Source organism: Peromyscus maniculatus, chromosome 3 (genome assembly GCF_049852395.1).
Source record: "Peromyscus maniculatus bairdii isolate BWxNUB_F1_BW_parent chromosome 3, HU_Pman_BW_mat_3.1, whole genome shotgun sequence".
In the NCBI taxonomy this organism is placed as follows: domain Eukaryota; kingdom Metazoa; phylum Chordata; class Mammalia; order Rodentia; family Cricetidae; genus Peromyscus; species Peromyscus maniculatus.
In genome coordinates this window covers 92,758,625-92,779,028 of record NC_134854.1, presented here as the reverse complement: position 1 = coordinate 92,779,028, position 20,404 = coordinate 92,758,625, and the positions used below count along the sequence as shown (strand labels likewise).

At 42.3% G+C, this 20,404-nt stretch overlaps 1 protein-coding gene across 1 annotated transcript in view; it reads right to left on the bottom strand.

Annotated features, from left to right (window-relative positions):
• Eif2ak3 (eukaryotic translation initiation factor 2 alpha kinase 3) overlaps positions 1–20,404 on the bottom strand; it is a 72,544-nt gene that overhangs the window by 22,681 nt on the left and 29,459 nt on the right. The window contains exons 3-10 of the mRNA XM_042273441.2: positions 13,448–13,642; positions 11,159–11,292; positions 8,501–8,556; positions 8,123–8,301; positions 7,212–7,374; positions 5,595–5,735; positions 4,483–4,605; positions 1,584–1,804 (exon numbers count right to left, since the gene is read on the bottom strand). Of these exons, the coding sequence (XP_042129375.2) occupies positions 1,584–1,804; positions 4,483–4,605; positions 5,595–5,735; positions 7,212–7,374; positions 8,123–8,301; positions 8,501–8,556; positions 11,159–11,292; positions 13,448–13,642 (1,212 nt within the window). The remainder of the gene's footprint in view (positions 1–1,583; positions 1,805–4,482; positions 4,606–5,594; positions 5,736–7,211; positions 7,375–8,122; positions 8,302–8,500; positions 8,557–11,158; positions 11,293–13,447; positions 13,643–20,404) is intronic.

The window sequence follows — 20,404 nt, the reverse complement described above, 5'->3', positions numbered from 1 at the left end:
TTGCATATTTGAAGAAGGACAAACTTTATTCTAACAAAAATGTGAAGTCAGTTATTAGAGGTTCTAGTGCCAGGAAATGTGTTAAAATGGAGCTGGAGAATGGCTTTCAGACAGGGAGTGGACTAAGGGTATGAGCCCAGTCAGAGGATATTTCAGCCATCAGAAGACGAGCAATGGTATTTGTACCGAGGGAATGGAAACAGAGATAAGGAAATGAAAATTGAAGATATTACGAAGAAGACCTTGACAGGACTAGGGACTGGTGAGGGAGAGAACAGCTTTGGCTGTGGTAAGAGAGCAGAACACTGCAATCTGAGACAGAAAATGCCAGTGGGACAGGCTGGGGACGGGATGGGATGGATGAGCACAGTCTGAGATTAGGCTCATTTGAGCTATTTGTATAGTTCTAACTGGACAGTTGCTCCAGAGAAAGGATTTGGATCTGGGAGGAAACCTTGATCCCAGCACCCAGGAAGTGGAGGCAGGCAGACTAACATCAGTTCTGGTCAACATGGTTACAGGGTGAGCCCCTTTCTAAAAAAAAGAAGAAGAAAAGGAGGGATGTGGGATTTGGGAATCAACAAGATGCTTGATGCTGGAAAGAACAGGAGAACATGTGAAGAGACTGTAGAGCCCTGAGGTGTACTGTGGTGGCCAGGAGGAGCTGAGGAAGGTAAAGTCCTGAAGGATCCACTCAACTTCCAAGGAGACAGGGAGGGCCCGGGTCAGGGAAGTCAAAATGGAAAAGTCAAAGAGAAGCACACAACAATGTCATCACAGAGGCTCAGCTAGGGGACAGGAAATTGTCCACTACATTTAACAAAAGGTCATCTAGAGGTCTTGTCAAGGTCGGTTTTGAGAGTTGTAGGAATGAAAGCCAGAATGCAAAGGACAGAGGACTGAATAAAGAGAAGGAAGCAGAAATGGGTGCAGCCATGCCTGGCATCACAGCCATCCAGTCCTCTACAGCACACGTACACAACAGTGTGCTCATAAATATGTTATTATTATAATTTAAAGATATTTTATTTTTATGTATGTATGACCCTATGCCAAAATACATGTGGACACCCATGGAGGCCAGAAGAGGCTGTCAGGTTCCCTGTAGCTGGAGATACAGGCAGTTAAGAGCTGTCTGATGTGGGTACACAAGAGCAGTAAGTGTTCCTAACCACTGAACCATCTCTCCAGCCCTCCCGAAACATCATCATAGACTTGCAAAGCAACTGCGGCTAGTATGCTTTTTGACTGTGCGTTGTCTACTTCAGATACAGAGACACTGACCACTGTGCTGTAAGCACACACTGTACAAGACTGCAGCCTAGCAGTAGCAGGCTGTGTCATGCTGTCTAGAATGCAGCAGCCTTGACCGTCTCGAGTGGAAGTACACTCTAGGACTTGGTACAGTGATAAAATTGCCTAGTGACACATTTCCCAGATTGTTCCTTCTCGGTTAAGTGATGGACAACGGTATAAGCATAAGTGATCCTGTGGTAAAATCAGAATACATTAACCTCCCCCCTCCCATAAGCTTTCTATACAGCAGACATTTGGAAACGCATTAGGTTGAAAGAGCATCTTACCCTGTGGGGCTGAGGATGGAAAAGCCTGCGCACGATAAATGTCGTGGCTATGATGCAAAGCAAGATGGTTGCAAATATTTCCTTCCACCAGTGCAGGAGGAGGACGGGGTCCTTCTTGCGGATGTTCTTGCTGTAATGTGGGCTCTCCAGGAATCTGACTGTGATCTGTGTGCTCCGTTTATTCCTTTCTCTCTTGTAGTACGGCAGATAGTAACCATTATCTGAGACAACAAACACCCAAAGGGGTTTCCTGTTAAGACAACTATAATAGCTATTTCCCCGCCCCCCGCCCCCCCACTTTTTTTCAAGATAGGATTTCCCTGTGTAGCCCTGGCTTCCTGGAACTCACTCTGTAGACCAGGCTGGCCTCAAACTCAGAGATCTGCCTGCCTTTGCCTCCTAAGTGCTGGGGTTAGAGGCGTGAGTCACCATCGCTCGGCAATAGTCTTATCTTTTTTTTTTTTTTGTTTTTGTTTTTGTTTTTTGGAGACAGGGTTTCTCTGCGTAGCTTTGTGCCTTTCCTGGAACTCACTTGGTAGCCCAGGCTGGCCTCGAACTCACAGAGATCCACCTGGCTCTGCCTCCTGAGTGCTGGGATTAAAGGCGTGCACCACCACTGCCCGGCAATAGTCTTATCTTTAATGGCCAAAAATCAGGCCATTTTATGGTTATGACACCAATTCCTTTTCTTTTCTTTCTTTCCAGACAGGGTTTTCCTGTGCAGCCCAAACTCAGACATGCCTGCCTCTACCTCTCAAGTGCTAGGATTAAAGGTGTGTACTACCACGCCTGGTACCAATTCCTTGACTCTCGTGGACCCAGGTCTTCTGAATAATAACACATAAGCTTCTTAACAGCTCAGTCGTTTCTCTACCTCAAACAGAGCATTTTAAATTTATTGTAAATAATGATCAGGGAAAGCCCTTCCAAGGGCTGCCTCATTAATCACCTTACTGATAATTAAGTTAGTACTCAAGCTTCCTTCAAGGGGTCTTCCGTTTTCTTTCACTTGGGATCAGTTAAACACCAGATGCTACCACAGTCTTTCCTTACAGCTGCAGGACAACCTCCATCATGCTCTCTCGTTCACTTTGGGATGTCAAAGTGAATCTGTGCTGGCAACCAGCATGTCTTATTTTATTTATTATTTTAATTCTTATGTGTATGAACATTTTAACTGCATGTATTTACGTGTAGCATGTGCATGCCTGGTGCCCGTGGAGGTCAGAGGAGCATTGCAGATCCCCTGGAACTGGAATTATGGATAGCTATAAGGCACTGTGTGGGTGCCGGGACAGGACCCGGGTCATCAGTAGAACAGTAAGTGTTCTAACCACTGAGCCATCTCTCTAGTGCCCGTACATCTATCCTTAACCTTCCACTTGGACTACACAGGGACAGACTAAAAAATTCTCTTTTACTGGTTTTTGATCCATTTTAGGTGATGTCTACTATTTCTAGTTCACAGCCTTCTGTTTTCTTACTGATTTGAGTTATATAATAAATTTTCAGTTCTAACATCTAAAGTGACTAATGTTTTTGTCTGATACCAAGCTGAGGGTTTTAAAACTGTCAAAAGACTTCCATGTGTGAACATACCCCAATTTTATTTTATTTACTGATTTTAAATTATGTGTAGATGTGTGTGTTTATGTTTTGGTATTTGTATGTACATGAATGCTGGAACTACAGAGGCTAGAAAAGGGCATCACATTGTGAGTCACCCCATGTAGGTGCTGGGAACCAAACTCAGGTCTTCTGCAAAAGCAATATGCTCTCCTAACTACTGAGCCACCTTTCCAGCCCCTATATCCTAACTTAAAAAAAATTTGCTGCTGCTGGATATGGTGGCCCACACCTTTGGCACAGGTCTTTAATTCCAGCACTTGGAAGGCAGAGGCAGATGGATCTCTATGATTCTTAGGCCAGCCTGGTCTACACAGCAAGGTCCAGGCCAGCCAAGGTTATATAGTGAGACCCTGTTTCAAAAAGACAATAAATAAAGTTTAATTGCTGCTGCTGATATGACACATTATTATTTTTGACTTGTGCATCAATTTTTCTGAGGATAAAAGTACATGATCTCATCTTAGATCATTTTCATGTAGCTCCCTGAGAAATACCCATTTTCTTTTTCTGATCTTTTAAAAAAAAATTATGCATTTATTGTGTAAGTATGTGTACATGTATGCCATGTGTCCATGTAGAGGTCATGGGACAACTTGCAGGAGGGGGTTCTCTCCTCCTACCACATGGGTCTAGAGCAACTCATGTTATCAGGCTTGGCAGCAAATCTCTTTATGTACTGGCCTGTTTGAGACAGGGCCTCACTAAGTAACCTAGGCTGGCTTTGCATGATCCTCTTGCCTCTGCCTCCTGAGTGCTGAGAATATAGGCTTGTGCCATCACGCTCAGCTGTTTTCATTATAGAGTTTATTATATATAGTCTATATTTTATAGTCAGATAAATGGCAGAGGAATGAATCTTAACCATTAGAGCAAGGGGAAGCATCGAGCAGATTATTAAATTAGAGCTAATAATAAAACATAATACATATTTATGGATACTTAGGATGTGGTCGGAAGAATGCTAGTTCATATTGTGACCCATGATCTCACAGGTGTGTCCAGTGACTATGTGCTAGTTACTAGTGGTTTTACAGATATGAAAACCCAGACACAGGGAAGATAGCGGTGCCCAAGCTAGTGTAGTGGCCACTGAGATTGGACCCTTACAGTCGAGCTGTGAAGCTTGTACTGCTTATGGCCTCCCAAATTTATTTTTCACTTTTCTATATGTCAATCAACTTACCTTCATCTGAATTCTATTGATTAATTTCAAACAACTGAATGAGGCAAATGAAACGAGTAATTTCCATTTATGAGTAATGACACTTACCATATGGATACTGTAGAATTGAAAGTGCACCATTACTGTATTCGTCATGGGAAAACTTATCATTACTTAGACATTTGTCAAATTCATCAGACCCAACCAAGACAGGAGTCCTAGAAGGAGAATCTGAAAAGAATGTAAACTATTAACCACGTGACTTTGACGAAAGGCATCACTTAGCCGATATTCACTCACAGCTTAGTTCAAGAACACAGGTCAGAGAGCCCAGCGTCCTCGCTGCTGAGAAGCAGACAGTCCTACACAGAACACGAGACTCAGAAGATGGCCCAGCTGCAGTCCTAGCTATTGGGGGGAAGGAAAGACTGGAGCCCAGGAGTTGGAGATGAGCCCGGGCAACACAGATCATGTCTTAAGACAACAGACACAGAAAGTCTGTTCAAAGAATCACATAAGTTCAGCAAGGTGGTTAATTGGGTAAAGGCATTTGCCAATCAAGTCTCAAACTTGAATCTGATCTTGGAACCCACATAACGGTGGAAGGACAGAATTCCTCTACAGCTGTCCCCAGACTGATACATGTATACAGGGCATGCATGCCCATAATAAAATTAAACTAAAAAATTTTTTTAAAAGTAATTTAAATAAAATGTTTATAAAAAATAAACAAAAGGCGTGGAAAGACAAAGAATTTGGCCCAGTTCTTCAATTCAATTCACTTATTTTTCTGGAAAATATGATGTGATAACCAGATAACTTTTTTACTTATTCCCTTTCTCTCTCTTTCTCTCTCTCTCTCTCTCCCCCCCCTCTCTAAATGCTATTAATGTTTGTTTGTTTTGAAGACAAGGTCTTACAGTGTAGCCCTGATTGGCCAGAACTCACTGTGAAGATCAGGCTAGCCTTGAACTAACAGAGATAGGACTGCTTCTGTCTTCCAAGCACTTGGATTAAAGGCATGCTTGTTCTTTTCTTGAGATAGGGTCTCTTGTAAGTTCAGACTGACCTCAGACTCACTATGTAACTGAATAGGACCCTCAACGCCCCCGAGCCTCCTGCTCCCACCTTCCAGACACTGGGAAGTTGCAGGCCTGTGCTACCACACCTGGCTTACTTAGATACTTTGGTGGTACTTGTAAAGTTTTTAAGTGACTTACGGATTAAGGGCTTCCATTTGATCGTCGGCAGAGGAATAATAGCATTTTCGCTGTTGACAGACTCCAAGGCCTTTGGGCTTGTAGGGAACTTTTCTGAGACTCTGACAGATGACTGCAGGTATAGCTGGCCTCTGTACATCCCTGGGTCAACCACAAAAACATGTTAGTCACACAATGGAGTTCTTAAAAGTTTGCTTTGATTTAATGCACTTAGATAAATTCCACTTACTTCTTTGTCTGCTACAGTTCTTTCCAGAGAAGAAAGATGCTCAAGGCATCTACAGCTGACTCAACAAAACCCAAGATATATAAGGCCTCTACATTGTTAGGTTGTGGGATAATCTTTTTGTACACTGTAAAGATCTGTCTTTGCCAAGGCACCTTCTGATTGGTTTAATAAAGAGCTGAATGGCCAATAGTTATGAGGGAGAGAATAGGTGGGACTTCTGGGGAGAGGGGAATTATGGGAAGAATCTGAGGTGCAAGAAATTTGCCAGCCTGACACGGAGGAAATGGAATGCACAATACAGAGGAGAGGTAATGATCCACGTGGCAAAACATATATTAATATAAACAGGTTAATTTAAGTTTTAAGAGCTAGTTGAGACAAGCCTAAGCTAAGACCAAGCTTTCATACTTAATAAGAAGTCTCTGTGTCATTATTCCGGAGCTGGCAGTACAAAAAAAGTCCAACTACATACATTGTTTATATATGGCCTCTACAATGTTCCTCACTGAATAAATAGCACCTTTACAATAACAGAAAAACCATTCCAATCAAATCATTAAATAAGACTCCCTGTACTTTGAAGAGATGAAATGACTGTCTCCATAAGGGAAGTTTATCTATACAACTGTAATTCCAGGCCCATGACTAAGAGTTTGGCCAAATGCTATTGCAACACATGCATGATATTTTCATTTATTTTACAAAGAGGAGGGCATTCTTTATTTCCATGAATATATTATTTAAAGATATATGTGACTTGTTCATATTGACAAAGACATTCATATTACAGTTTTTCATGGAGACCAGGTTGAGGTATGGGTGGCATATAGTTTATATAATTTTATGACAATTTAATAACCCAAACTAATCCAAACATAAACAAAAAATTTATATGATATGCTCAATAGTCCAGAAGTGCAGGAGAACTTTGTTTCTGTTTTTCAGAAAAAGCTGTAAAGATGCCACAAAATAAAAAACTACAGCCTATAAGGGGAGAGCAAACCTATATAGATGCGAGGGAAGGATTTTATCTCTACACAGTAAGAGCATTTCTGTTTGTTTGTTTGAGTCAGGGTTTCTCTGTGTAGTTTTGCGCCTTTCCTGGAACTTTGTAGAGCAGGCTGGCCTCGAACTCACAGAGATCCGCCTGGCTCTGCCTCCCAAGTGCTGGGATTAAAGGTGTGCGCCACCACCACCCGGCAGTACGGCAGTAAGAGCATTTCTAAGCCTCTCTAACATCAGTCTCAGATGAGAGAATAGACTATACTAATTAGACTGCAGAACCAGACAAACGGAAAAACTGCAGGAATGCAAATCGAGGCAGAGATGTCAAGGGACGGCTCATCAGCGAAGGATTCTGGGACCGCTCACGAGCTACATCTACCCACCTAAGTACACGCTGTTCTCTGTGGCTCCTCGAGCAGCCTCCACAAGATCTTCTTCATCCTCCAAAACTTCCTCATTAGCCGTGTAACTTGTATCGTCGAACAGACTGATGGGGATGACTTTGCCGTCCCTCACCAACCAGGCGGACGCAATCGGTGTACAAAACTAGACAAGAAGGGAAAGCATTTAGGAACTTAAGTGGCATTTAAGAGGTTTCAACTTGTAAATATCATTTACTTATAACTTCTTTCTGGGTGTGGATGGGTGGTGTGAGCATGCGAGTGCACATGGAAGCTAGATGTTGATGCTGGCTGTCTTCCTTAGTTGCTTTTATTTAGTTAATCTTATTTTACGAATGTGAGTGTTTTGCTTGCATGTACGTTTGTGCACCACTTGCATGCCTGGTACCTGTGGAGGTCAGAAGTGTTGGGTCTACTGCAAATGGAGTTACAGGCATCTGTGAGCAGCCATGTGGGTGCTAGAAGTCTAACCTGTGTCCTCTGCAAGAGCAGCAACCGCTTCTAACCACGGAGCCCTCTACCTCTTCAGCTCCCCCATCTTATTTTTGATACAGGGTCTCTCACCAACTACAGGAACTCACTGTTTAGGCTAGGATGGCCAGCCAAGGAGCTTCATGGATCTGCTCTTTTCTGTCTTTCCAGGGCTAGCTATCGACCTGGATCTCCAGGCCTGGCTTTCCATGTGGGTGCTGGAGACCTGAACTCAGGTCCTCATGTGTGTGCAGCACGTGATTACTGATGGAACCATTTTGCCAGCTCCACAAAATGTCTCTTAAGATCAGTTTTAAAGCAGAGATGAGTTGAGCACCCAAAATGGAGTTACCTCCCTCTAGCAATGTGTGTGGTTAAACAGGGACTGGGGGACACAGCCACTGAGTCAGAGTCTCAAATACCTGATACTCCCATTCCAGGTGGCCTCCCTTCTTATTAAACGCGATGACCTTCCAATCGGCAACGGAAACCTTTATCACCGTGTCCAGCATGGAACCTTCCTGTTCTTCCACATCTGAAATAATTTTAGAGTCTTCTTTGTTTCCACCAGGCTTAAAGGTGCTCTCAATAAATCCCGCTCAGCCGGGCGGTGGTGGCGCACGCCTTTAATCCCAGCACTCGGGAGGCAGAGCCAGGCGGATCTCTGTGAGTTCGAGGCCAGCCTGGGCTACCAAGTGAGCTCCAGGAAAGGCGCAAAGCTACACAGAGAAACCCTGTCTCGAAAAACCAAAAAAAAAAAAAAAAAAAAAAAAAAAAAAAAAAAAAAATAAATCCCGCTCTAGTTTCCATGTCTGGAATATACCGAAGTTCAAAGTGGCCAACACTGAAATTCCACCTTAAATTTACAAAAGCATGTTTTAGAATCTTATAGTGAAATGAAGGGACCGAATAATATAACACTGTTTTTAGACTGAAGAAGAAAATAGAACAATTTTGTGATGACGAGAACATGTCACCGTAACTTTCTGGAAAGGCATGCAATGCTGATTTCCACCACAAGAGGGCCTGAGAGAACTGTGGCTGACCCTTTGCAAACACTCATTCTGAGGTGGTAGACTAGAAACACCTAGGGCCAGATGGTCTCTCAAAAATTAACACATTTCATAAAGCACAACAAAACCACCTTAAAATGAACTGACATGCAGCCTGCCTCAATTTCTTAATTACCTGAGCACCTTCTATTCAAGTGCAATAAAATACTGCCCAACAAACCAATATATAAGACAAGGTATAGGCATCAGTTTTAGATTCTAATGAAAAGATGGCCTTGCAGAACAACTTCAACTTTTTTCAGTCACCTAAACTCTACTGTCAGCTCTCTACTAACCAAGATATGGTGGGTCATTTACTCTGTCCTAGGGGTCTGTGTTCCTATCCATAAAGCAGCAATGTTTCTTCTAGAGTTATCAAACAGGAAAGCCACTTAACTACTGACTTAACTATGTTATGTCGCTTAGATATAAAATGGTCTAGCTAAGAATTCTGAAATCTAGTAATATATGTACACTCACACATATACACATATATACGTATGTATAAGTACATATACATATATGTATATGTTTAAGGAACATGGAGCTTAGAACACACGAACACATACACACACACACACACACACACACACACACACACACACACACTCTTCAGTAACTTCAGTAACACACTTCTTCTGGTAACTCACAAATCTGCTAAGCTGCACTTCCGCTCCCAGGTGGCTGAGCTCCCACTGAGCTCTCAGAGTTAACAGCCTCAGCAGGATAATGAGTGGCAGATAAATGCAAAGCTCTCTTCACAGGCCAGAAAAAGTAGAAAGGAGAAATACATTCTTTATCGGGTTTGGAAAAAAACAGGAGAGACACCTGAAATCTATTTCATCAGATGACAAAATCTGCAAGTCTGGTTTGGTTTCAAAAGATCAAGATGGGATCTAAAATGATTTTTTTTCCAAACTACATAGACAACTCAGAGCTTAGTGTTGCAGGCTGAAAAAGCCTGGGCATGACAGAAGATCAGCATATCTAGCATTTGAATCATATATTTAAGTGGAGAAATTAGATAAATCACATTATTTGAAGAAACAAGAAGTTTTAGATCAAATGAACGGCTAGTACTTTTAAAGAAAACAGAGTAAATGATTCTTCTAAAACTGGGAGCTGGGACTGCAGCTCAGGGATGGAACACTGCATGTGCAAAGAGCTGGGTTTGAAATGAAAAGACAAATAAAATAGACTAACAAGACAAACTATGAAACTACCCACTAGACACTCAAAGAGTACACATTAAGTTTGTCTTGAGAGTTTCCTGCCATCAAATAATTTCTCTCAGTCATTTTACTATGCCAAGTGTCACTGACCTAAGACTCCTGGCTACCACACCCTGAAGCACACAACGTGAAGCCATTTCGTGTCTGTCAATATAAGCGGGTGATGAACCAGCCTGCCTCCATCTTAGGCTTAAAAGCTACCTTCTAGTAAAGACAAACTAGGTTCATTCCGTTTATGATTAAATCTGTCTCTCAAGGATTGGGTCGTGCCCCACCTTTAACCTTAACTACAAATGGTTCTGAACTGCCTGTTCCAGGTAATGGCAATCATGGCTTTGCTTCCAAAGTTGTTATAGCCATCTTGCAACCCTACCTTTGCTTCACAGTTGTTATGACTACCTTGTTATGACAATCTGTTGTTATGACTACCTTGTTACTACCACCCCGCAATCATGTCTTTGTTTCAGGAGGTTGTTATGACTCACTTGTTATGTTTATGTTCTGTTCCTCTAACTCCCGCCTGTTTTGCACGCCAAGTCCCCCATTGGAAACTCCCTACTCCTGAGCTATAAAATCCTTGTCTTCTTTAGGTCCAACGCTGACCTCTCAAACCCTGTCTTAGGGGGAGGCAGCCCATGTACACGAATAAAAAAGCTTGATTTAATTAACTGCTTGCTTTGATTAATTTGGCCATGATGATTTGGGTTGGTGGTCTTTCTCCTCAAACCTTTGGGATTATTAACACAGGAAGACATTTGTTTCTCTTAAAAGTACGTTATGCTTTCAGATTAATAAACAGTTCACAGAAACTCTTTAAAGGAAAGTCTGTAGTCGGGCGGTGGTGGCGCACGCCTTTAATCCCAGCACTCGGGAGGCAGAGGCAGGCGGATTTCTGTGAGTTCGAGGCCAGCCTGGGCTACCAAGTGAGTTCCAGGAAAGCCGCAAAGCTACACAGAGAAACCCTGTCTCGAAAAACCAAAAAAAAAAAAAAAAAAGGAAAGTCTGTGAAAAATCTTGACTTCAAAGGAGTCTGCCCAGATATCCCCCAGGGTTTCCCTGCATCACCGGGACTCAGAGATCCACCTGCCCCTGCTGGGATTAAAGGTGTGTGCCACCATGCTCAGCTACTGAAGAAACTTCTAAATAATGCCATCACCAGTATTCTGATACCCACTTCTCACTGCCACTGCGAGGCCCAACAGCTCGCACGGTCTTCTGCGTGCGCTGCAGAAGCAAGATGTCTTCCTCTTCTTCCATGTCATCGTTATCCCATCTGCGACACCCCAGGGCAGAACAGATATACCTCAGCTGAAAAGACAGACAGAAAATGAGTCAAGGAAGCAACATGCATACATGCATGCATGCCTCTATATAGCCTTGGTCAGCCTGGAACTTGCTCGTGTAGACAAAGCTGATTTTGAACTCACAGAGATCTATCTGCCTCTCCTTATAAATGTTGGGATTAAAGTGTGTGTCACCATGCCCAGCACAAGATCGATGATCTCTCTCTCTCTCTCTCTCTCTCTCTCTCTCTCTCTCTCTCTCTCTCTCTCTCTCTCTCTCTCCAGTGTTTCTCTGTGTAATAGCCCTGGCTGTCCTGGAACTCAGAGATCTGCCTGCTTCTGCCTCCCTAGTGCTAGGACTAAAGCCAAGCACCACACTTATTATTTTTAAAAAGTAAAATGAAATTTTAAAAATGCATAAGAAGTTCCCAAGTAAAGAGCATCAGTTTGATTACTAAATCCTAAAATGAGTGTTTTTTTAGAACCATGAAAGTTCCAACAATATTTATTTTAGGCAGTGAGTGATTTTAAGGATTCACATAATTTGAGCCCTACCTATTTGGGAGAACACCCACCATGGAATATACAAGAAGAAATAAATAACCAACGACATCTTCACAAAAACATCATTATTAAAATTCCAGATGAGTCCACAGTTTCCATCTAGCATTATGGATACAGTTTTGAAAAATCTGAACCTTTTCTAACATCTTTTGGCTTAAGACAAAAAGGAGGATCCTCAGTTTGATCCAAACTAAAATCCCCACAGAAGGTCGATGACATATTGGAATCCCAGACTTTTTGCAGCAGTACATCCAGCCAGAGAACCAGGTGACTGGGTCAATCTTGCTGTTTTACAGAGAATACTAACATAAAGGAGACTGAAGACTGACGCCCTTGCCTTTTAGAAAAAGCAACAATGGCCAGCCTGGATAGCATGGAATTCTCTGCCCCCAGATGCGGGTGAAAGGGGAAGACAAAAACAGGCCCAAGAGGGGTGTGACGGGCCCAGCACCTGGGTGAGGAACTGCTAAACTGTGGGAACCTAAGAAGTCACATTCCCACCCTTCCTTTTCAGAGTGTAAACCTACACAGAAAATGTTTATATATCCAGGAGCTAAGATGGGTTTAAAAATGATGGTTTAAATGACTTACTCCTAACAATGGATTTACATTACAGACCCGATCTCAAGAAGGCTGATTCTGGATTTATCCCCGAGCTCTTGTTAGAGAGAATCTAGGTCATTAATGACTTTGCTATCAGCCTGATCTAAGGCAAATCTGACCTTGGAGTTTCTGAATCTGCTAAAGTCTCAATTCCTTATCTGTTTAGTGAGCATAGGCTTTCTCCTCGGGCAATTTTATAGGACTAAACCATATAAACAAACAGCAAATATTCTTATCATCATGATGATTATTAAATTTTGAAGGTTTCTTCCCTTGTAAAGATGTGAATAAAATGCATAATCCTTAGGAATATTATGAAGATTTTTAAAAAATGCACTACAAAAGTGCCTAGCATAGCAGATCACATTTATTAATCCTCCTCCCCTCCTGTTCTCCTGGCTCTGAAGTTGACTCCCGTATTTTTTGTTATGAGCCTTTAACAGCTGGGCTATCTCTCCAGCCCTCTGATGTCTTATTAAAACAAATTCTATCTTCTGTGGGCAGATTTTTCTGTCCCGTCAGCCAGCTCCCAAATAATCACATGGAGACTTCTTATTAATTATGAAAGCTTGGCCGATAGCTTAGGCTTGTTTCTAACTAGCTCTTATAACTTAAATGAACCCATTTCTATTAGTTTATATGCTGCCATGTGGCTCATTACCTCATCTCTGACAGCTCATGCTGCTTCCTCTGTGTCTGGCTGGTGACTCTGCCTTCTCCTTCCCAGCATCCTCTCTGCCCCCCAAATCCTACCTAGCTATTGGCCATTTAGCTTTTTATTAAACCAATCACAGTGGCATATCTTCACAGTGTAAAGGAATATTCCACAACAACCCCCAGGGGAAAATTACAATCAAGTTTATCTGCCAACTCAAGATCCTGGCGAGTTCAAGGCCAGCCTGGTCTACACAGCAAGCTCTAGCCTAGCCAGCTACACAGTGAGACTGACTAAAAACCCTGTTTCTTCTATTCCATTCTTTTCCATCACCCCCCACATATACATTGTCACTCACCTTCCCACTATATGCACTGAGTCCATACGTAGTAAGGGATTTTCCTCCAACCAAAACAACGTCATCTCCAAATTTATATGACGATTCGAGAAGGGACTCCACAGTGAAAGGAACGGTCTCCATGCTCTCTCGGTCTCGGTCCCACTGGAAGAGGTCCCCGTCCAGCGAAGGAATTATCATCTTATTCCCAAACACCTGAAACAAAAGCTGGCTTTTAAAAGCCTCGTACCTTGAAGAGTAGTAACCAAGGTCTCAGGTTTGAGCAACACATAAAACAACACAGTCTATCAACCAGAAGTGGCTGACAAGAACCGCCATCACTTCATGGGCCTACAGTCCCTTGGCCTGACAGTTTAGTATAGTTTTTTCTCAAACTCCACTATAGGTCAAGAAAGTTTCATACTGATGAGTAAGTAGCCAAAAGAGAGCCTGGGGATGCAGTGAAGTCAGAAAAGGTTACTGTAGTCTTATAGCCATTAGTACACTAAGGAGCAGTATGGTTTTCTAGTAAGTGGATGACACGCACTATTTTCTAGGCCTTCGTTATTCCAGCCAGTTACTGCCAGATCAACGGAACATAGGGTGAGGGATGTTAAACACAGGTGCTAATCAACCAGCGCCCCTTTTCTTCATTTCTCAAAGCTGCTGTGAGTAGGACGGCTAATAACTAGGCCTCCTAAGTGTTTTATTGGGCAGTCATCCTTCCTTCTTTAAACAAAATCTATCTTTTGTTTGTTTTTGGAGACAGGGTTTATCCTCATAGCCCTAGCTGTCTTGGAACTCTCTTTGTAGACCTGGCTGGCCTCAAACTCTGAGGTCCACCTGGCTCCATCCCCCAAAAGTGCTGGGATTAAAGGTGTATGCCACCATGCCCAGCTACACAAACTCTTGATAGATGGCTCAGGAAAGGCAAGTAGACAAACAAAAATCCCCGCCACATGGAGCTTGAGTTCTGGTGTCTAGGGACAAACATCGTAGTACAGGATTTATAATATGTTAGTGATGGAGATCACTAAGAGGAAAGTGGAATTAAAGATTAAGGGGCAGAGGAAAATTTGGGCTGAGTGACAAGGAACTGTCAACAAAGAACTCATGGCAGATCCTGCTGAGAAAGTTAATAACACCAGGCAAAGCTCTCAACATGAGACAGTAGATCATGTTGACATTTGGCAAGCAAGCTTGCAGAGGTCTCTGGGTAGAAATGACCTGGTCATAACTGAGGCAACAGGAGGAGAGAACAGGCTGGGGACAACAGTGGAGGCGTGGACAGCAGGCGGAAGATGAAGATTGGTCAACTGAAGGAAGTGAGGAAGTAGCCAGAGAGGTGTTGTAACAGGAAGATCTCAATGGTGGGTTCTCTGGGCAGCACGGGCAAAAGAAAGGAAATTGGTCATGACCCAAGGTCTCTGGCCAAGAATGTCTTAGGAATTCTAGTTCAGATCTTCATGGCATAGCCCTACTGTTGGCATTAAAAATAAAATGTCACCAACTCCAATTAATGACACATTTCTGTCTTGATCAATCAGGCTTAAAACTCTGGGAAGAGAGAATATGAAAGCGTTAAAGACTGCAGACGAACCCCTCAAACAATGCCAGCCTCAGGCTGTAACCCAGGACTCCCCTGCATGCCTTGGTTCTGAAGCAGCAGTCTTTCTTTATGTAGTTCTAAGTCGGCACTCAACTCACTCTCTACACTTCCTGCACCTCTGCCTTAAACTTTGGGGGTCTGGAAGACATGTGAAGACCACTGTCCTAATTCACTTCTTTCATATGCTAGTTCAAATCCTTAGTAGGTGTGACCTGAGCTATTATAATAACCTCTTTACAGATCTGAACTGGAACCCTTCAGTCTAAGCTGATCTATCTTTTAGATTAATCACTCTGGGCCCAATAAGCTTGTTATGACAACACTGAAAAATCTTCCATGGCTCTTTATTATCTTCTTACTAAAAACTCCCGATCCTAAGGACCTGAAGTCCTGTAGGACATTCAAAGTCTGTGTGACCTCCAACAACCTTTCTGTCACTTGTCTTTCCCTTTTCCCTGTGTGGGCAGAAATCTGGCATGGTTACTTAACCAAACAATTACCATTCCTGTTACCACTCATTAATTCACTGGCAATGTGTTTCTTCTCCCCGGAACACTTTCTATTACAACTGCCCACTGAAACTACCTGGCCTTCTACCTGATCACTTATCTGTTTCAAAGTCGAAGAAAATACCGGCAGAATACACTTACTGACAGAAAATTTTCCACCCCACAGTACAGCACTATTATTTTTTAGGAGCTAGGGACTGAACCAAAGGTCTCGGGCACCCAGGCAGTGGACTAGTGTTCTACTCCCCAGCCCCTCTGCTTTACTTCCAAATCTCTGTTTCCTTGAGATTTATCCATTTGATGTGTTTATGTGCCTGTATATGTGTGTGTGTGTGTGTGTGTGTGTGTGTGTGTGTGTGTGTTCCACGTGTATGCAGTGCCCATGGAGGTCAGAGGAGGATGTTGGAGACCTCTTGGAGTTGGGTTACAGATGGTTGTGAGTTGCCATGTGGGCACTGGGACCTGAACCCAGGCCTTTTGCAAGAGCAGCAAGTGCTCTCGAGTTCTTTCTCTGTCTCTCTCTCTGTCTCTCTCTCTCTGTCTCTCTCTCTCTCTCTCTCTCTCTCTCTCTCTCTCTCTCTCTCTCTCTCTCCGTTTCTGAGACAGGATTTCACAGTGTAGCCCTGGCTGGCCTGGAACTCACCCTGTAGACCAGGCTGGCCTTGAACTCACAGAGATCCGCCTGCCTCTGCCTCTCAAGTGCTGGGATTAAAGACGTGCGCCACCACCGCCCGATGCAGCCAGTGCTCTTAACCACTGAGCCATCTCTCCAGCTCACTCTGTATCAAATTTTTCTGGGATGAGGATGGAACCCAGGGTCACGGGCATATTAAGTGAGGGCTCTGCCACTGAATTATGTCATTCTCAGCCCTCTACCTCCCTTCCTGTGGTAACTAGAGCTGAGACTCTATTATGTTCTCAAAATTGTTTATTACAGAAATATTTACCAGGCAGAGCAATGTTTATACTTAGTTTGTATCCAGTGACTGTTAATGTGCTCAACCCTAAAGCCCAGATTTTCATTTTCTACCAAAAAGGAAACGTCTGAGTCTAGGGCTGAGGTGGAGTCAAGTACAAGATGAGCCATTACCATCTTATTACAACAAAAGGCAAAAGTAAGTGCCATTAAGAAAATAAAAATAAAAAGAATTCCTGAGTTTAGACCAATAAAAAAAAAAGTACCAATGAAAAATGAGAAGATTGGAGTTTGGAAAAATTAGCATTTTATAACCAGGGGAGTCAAGTGTAGATCAGACAAGAATTATCAATGTTAATTCCAGGCAGAAATTTTGACAAGGACATCTACATGGTCTTTCTATTGTAGTTTTGAGAGAGTGTTCATATTGTAGCCCAGGCTGCCCTCAAACTTAGAGCAACCCTTCCACATGAGTCCCAAATCCTGCGATTACCAGGCATGTGCCATCATATCTAGCTAATATCTGATCTTTTTTATAAGTTCTCCAAAGATATTGGAATGTATGCCGCCTGATATTACTGAGTTTAAAATTACCATTTATTCTTAGCTTCCTTATATCTCTTTTTCTTTCTTTTAAATGTTATTTTATGTGTATTGGTGTCTTGCCTGCATATATATCTCTGCATTACCTGTGTGAGTTATGGCAGCTTGTGAGCTATCATTTGGGTGCTGAGAATTGAGCCCAGGTCCTCTGGAAGAGCACTTAGTACTCTTAACCACTGAGCCATCTCTCCAGCCTCCTTCCTTTGTTTCTTGATAACAGCATATTATATTTAAAACAATTAATTTTGTATTTGTAGAATGTCTGACTTAAAGTTGTCATTAAAACAAATTTGTGTTGTGATATAGATACTACGCAATAACAATATGTAGATGATATGTATGCCATTTTAAGAAACCAATAAAAAATTCAAGTACTTACTGTTGTCTTCCAGCATATGTTAGGAATTTGACATTCTACACAATAGAATGGCAGATTTGAATTACAGTAAATTCAAAGGGGGTGGGGTGGGGCACTGTCACCAAAGAAGAATCAGTGGGTCTGCCGCAAGCAGGGAGCATTTCCTTTGACATGTTTCCTCTTCCCCTAAAGGAGCAGCTACTTTGCTGGGAATGCACAGGCTCCTAACTGCAGAGAGCAAACTGATGTGGACTGAAATTCAAGGAGGACCTCTGCATCCCCAAAGTAACAGAAAATTAATCTTCAATTAAAACAAAGGTTTTAAACAACCAAGAAGGTTTGAGATGACTGACCACACTGGGCAGTTAAACCCTCAATGGTGGTAACTCAGTAAACACAAAACATAAAATAGAATGATTGTGATTCTGAATTGAATCATTCTGTCACACTTCTGGATGATGATTTTAGAAGTTTAGTTTTCAATAGCTGCTCTTCGCTGATTGGCTGCCTATGAGTCATACTTGAGAGGCCAGTGACCTTTGCACCAATCTTTGCAAAGCCTTTCAGGCTGTGGATATGAAAGCAGATGGTGCTTTTCCTGGAGAGCCTGAGCAGTGATCTATATGCATGCAGTTCAGGTAGAGATGACATCACCCTTCACAATAGCATTACCTCATCCTCTAAGCAAAGGAATGAGTCATTCTGATAGTCAGCTCAGAATCTCTAGACAGAAAAAAAAAACGGAGGTTGCATGCCATGTGATGTACGACCACATTCCTCCCATCTGTCTCTGTGATCGGCTATTTGTTCCGACCCGCCGCTTTGCAGCCGAGCTAATTATGGGACTTCGGTTTCCCTCTGGTCATTTAAAAAACATACATTCTTGCTGTCCATCATTCCCTCTATTTGTTTTCCCCTGTTCATAATTTTAAAACAAAGGATCTGTCACACTGGCTAGCAAGCTCAGTACAAAGATCTAGAGCCTTTTTTGTGCAATTACCAAGAATCAGCAGCTGAGCAAAGTCGTTTGACTTCTGCGACCGAACAGAAAGCTAAGCGGCACCGTGTGCACGTGTAACTGGAGCTGCTGTCTGCAAGACTGCGGTGGAAATGGGAACTCCGATTTTCTCTGGAAAAAGGAATCTCGGTTGAAGAAGAGAAAAATAAACTTTACAATGAACATCAGGGAAAAAAAAATCCTCCAGCCGCACGGGACTGTTTTTTTGCTTAGTTCTTCCTCACGTTCTATGTGGCCAAATATTCAATTTTAACTTACTATGAAATATTTCAAACATGAAATGTAACAAGGCCAGTGCGGCAACCCTCACGTAATGATTTCCAATAATTACTGATACTTTGCCAGGCGGTTCAAAAAGCATCAGGACATTTCCCAGATTGTCCCAAAGATAAACTTTACAACGAGGAATTCCACATATATATTCTACTGATTCCTCACACCCCAGTAAAAGCCTCTTTCGTTCCTCTTTTTCTTTCTTTTCTTTTTCTTTTTTTTTTTTTTTAATTTTTCCAGACAAGTTTTCTTTGTGCAGTCTTGGCTGTCCTGGAACTCACTCTGTAGACCAGGCTGGCCTTGAACTCACAGAGATCCACCTGTCTCTGTCTCTGCCTCTTGAATGCTGAAGTTAAAGGTGTGTGCCACCACTGCCCGGCTCATTCCTCTTTTCTTCAATTCTTTTTTAAAATTATTTTTCATTTTACTCTATGGGCATTTTACCTGAGCATGGGTCTGTGCACCACATGTATGCCTGGTGATGAGGAGGTCAGAGGAGGGCACTGGAACCCCTGGAACTGGAGTGACGGACAGTTGTGATTGAACCTGGGTCCACCTCTTTCTAGTCCCATCACTCCCCTTTCCAAGAAAGGATTCTGTGTCCTATAGAAGGTCCAAAGTCAGGACTTGGACCTCACACATTGTTCAACTTCTTCTTTTATCCCATGCATTTCCTTGAATGGGTACTTCATACTGGTGCTATTTCCTATTATAAAAATTAGGAGTCCGTGAACTGCATAGGCTAAGTCTTGCCCAATCAGTTTCATTAAGAAAAGTCTTGGGTTACGGATTTAGCTCAGTGGTAGAGCGCTTGCCTAGCAAGCACAAGGCCCTGGTTCGATCCTCAGCTCAAAAACCAACCAACCAACCAAACAAACAAACAAACAAACAGTAGATTCAAGAAAAGTCTTATTATAACCCAGTCATACATTCTTTTATTTGCCTATTATCTATGATCACTCCTGAGCTCCAACTGCAGGGTACACACACACACACACACACACACACACACACACACACACACACACACAACCTAAATAATTAAAATGTATAAGATAAAACACTCTAGAAATGATTTGGCATTTATTATCTTCAAAACTGTGAATTAATCTCAAGAACAGACCTGTAAAATGTCACAAAGAAAATGACTACATTATCTATTTCAGCATACCTGTCTCATGCTTAATGAAAGAACAGTCATTTTAATAACCATCTCTGTCTTCCTAACTAATCAACACTTATAGAATAGAAAAACAATGCACAGGAAGAGTCCATTTTCTAAACGATAACTGTGGGGTAATCTCAATTTCTCATTTGGCAGCATGCGTGCTAGAATAAATTAGTTTAGTTCACAGAATTGCTTTCAGCCACACAGAGGGCTTAATAAAAATGACATCAAAACAGTTTCATTTCTATAATTAAAAGCAATTAAGCATTTAGATATTGGCTTGCTGCATAATTGACAGTCACTCTTCAAAATGGACTTCATAGCTGATGACTTAGTCATTCAAAAAGCACCTTTTAATATTCAAATCAAAAGAAATGTGGGTCAGGCACACAGGTGCACGCTTGTAAGCCCAGCATTCAGAAGACTGAGAAAGGAAGAATTCAGAGGTGGCAGCCAGCCTGGAATACTATGTTCCAGGCCAGCATAGTGAGATCCTGTGTCTGTGTGTCTGTTCTCTGTGTGTG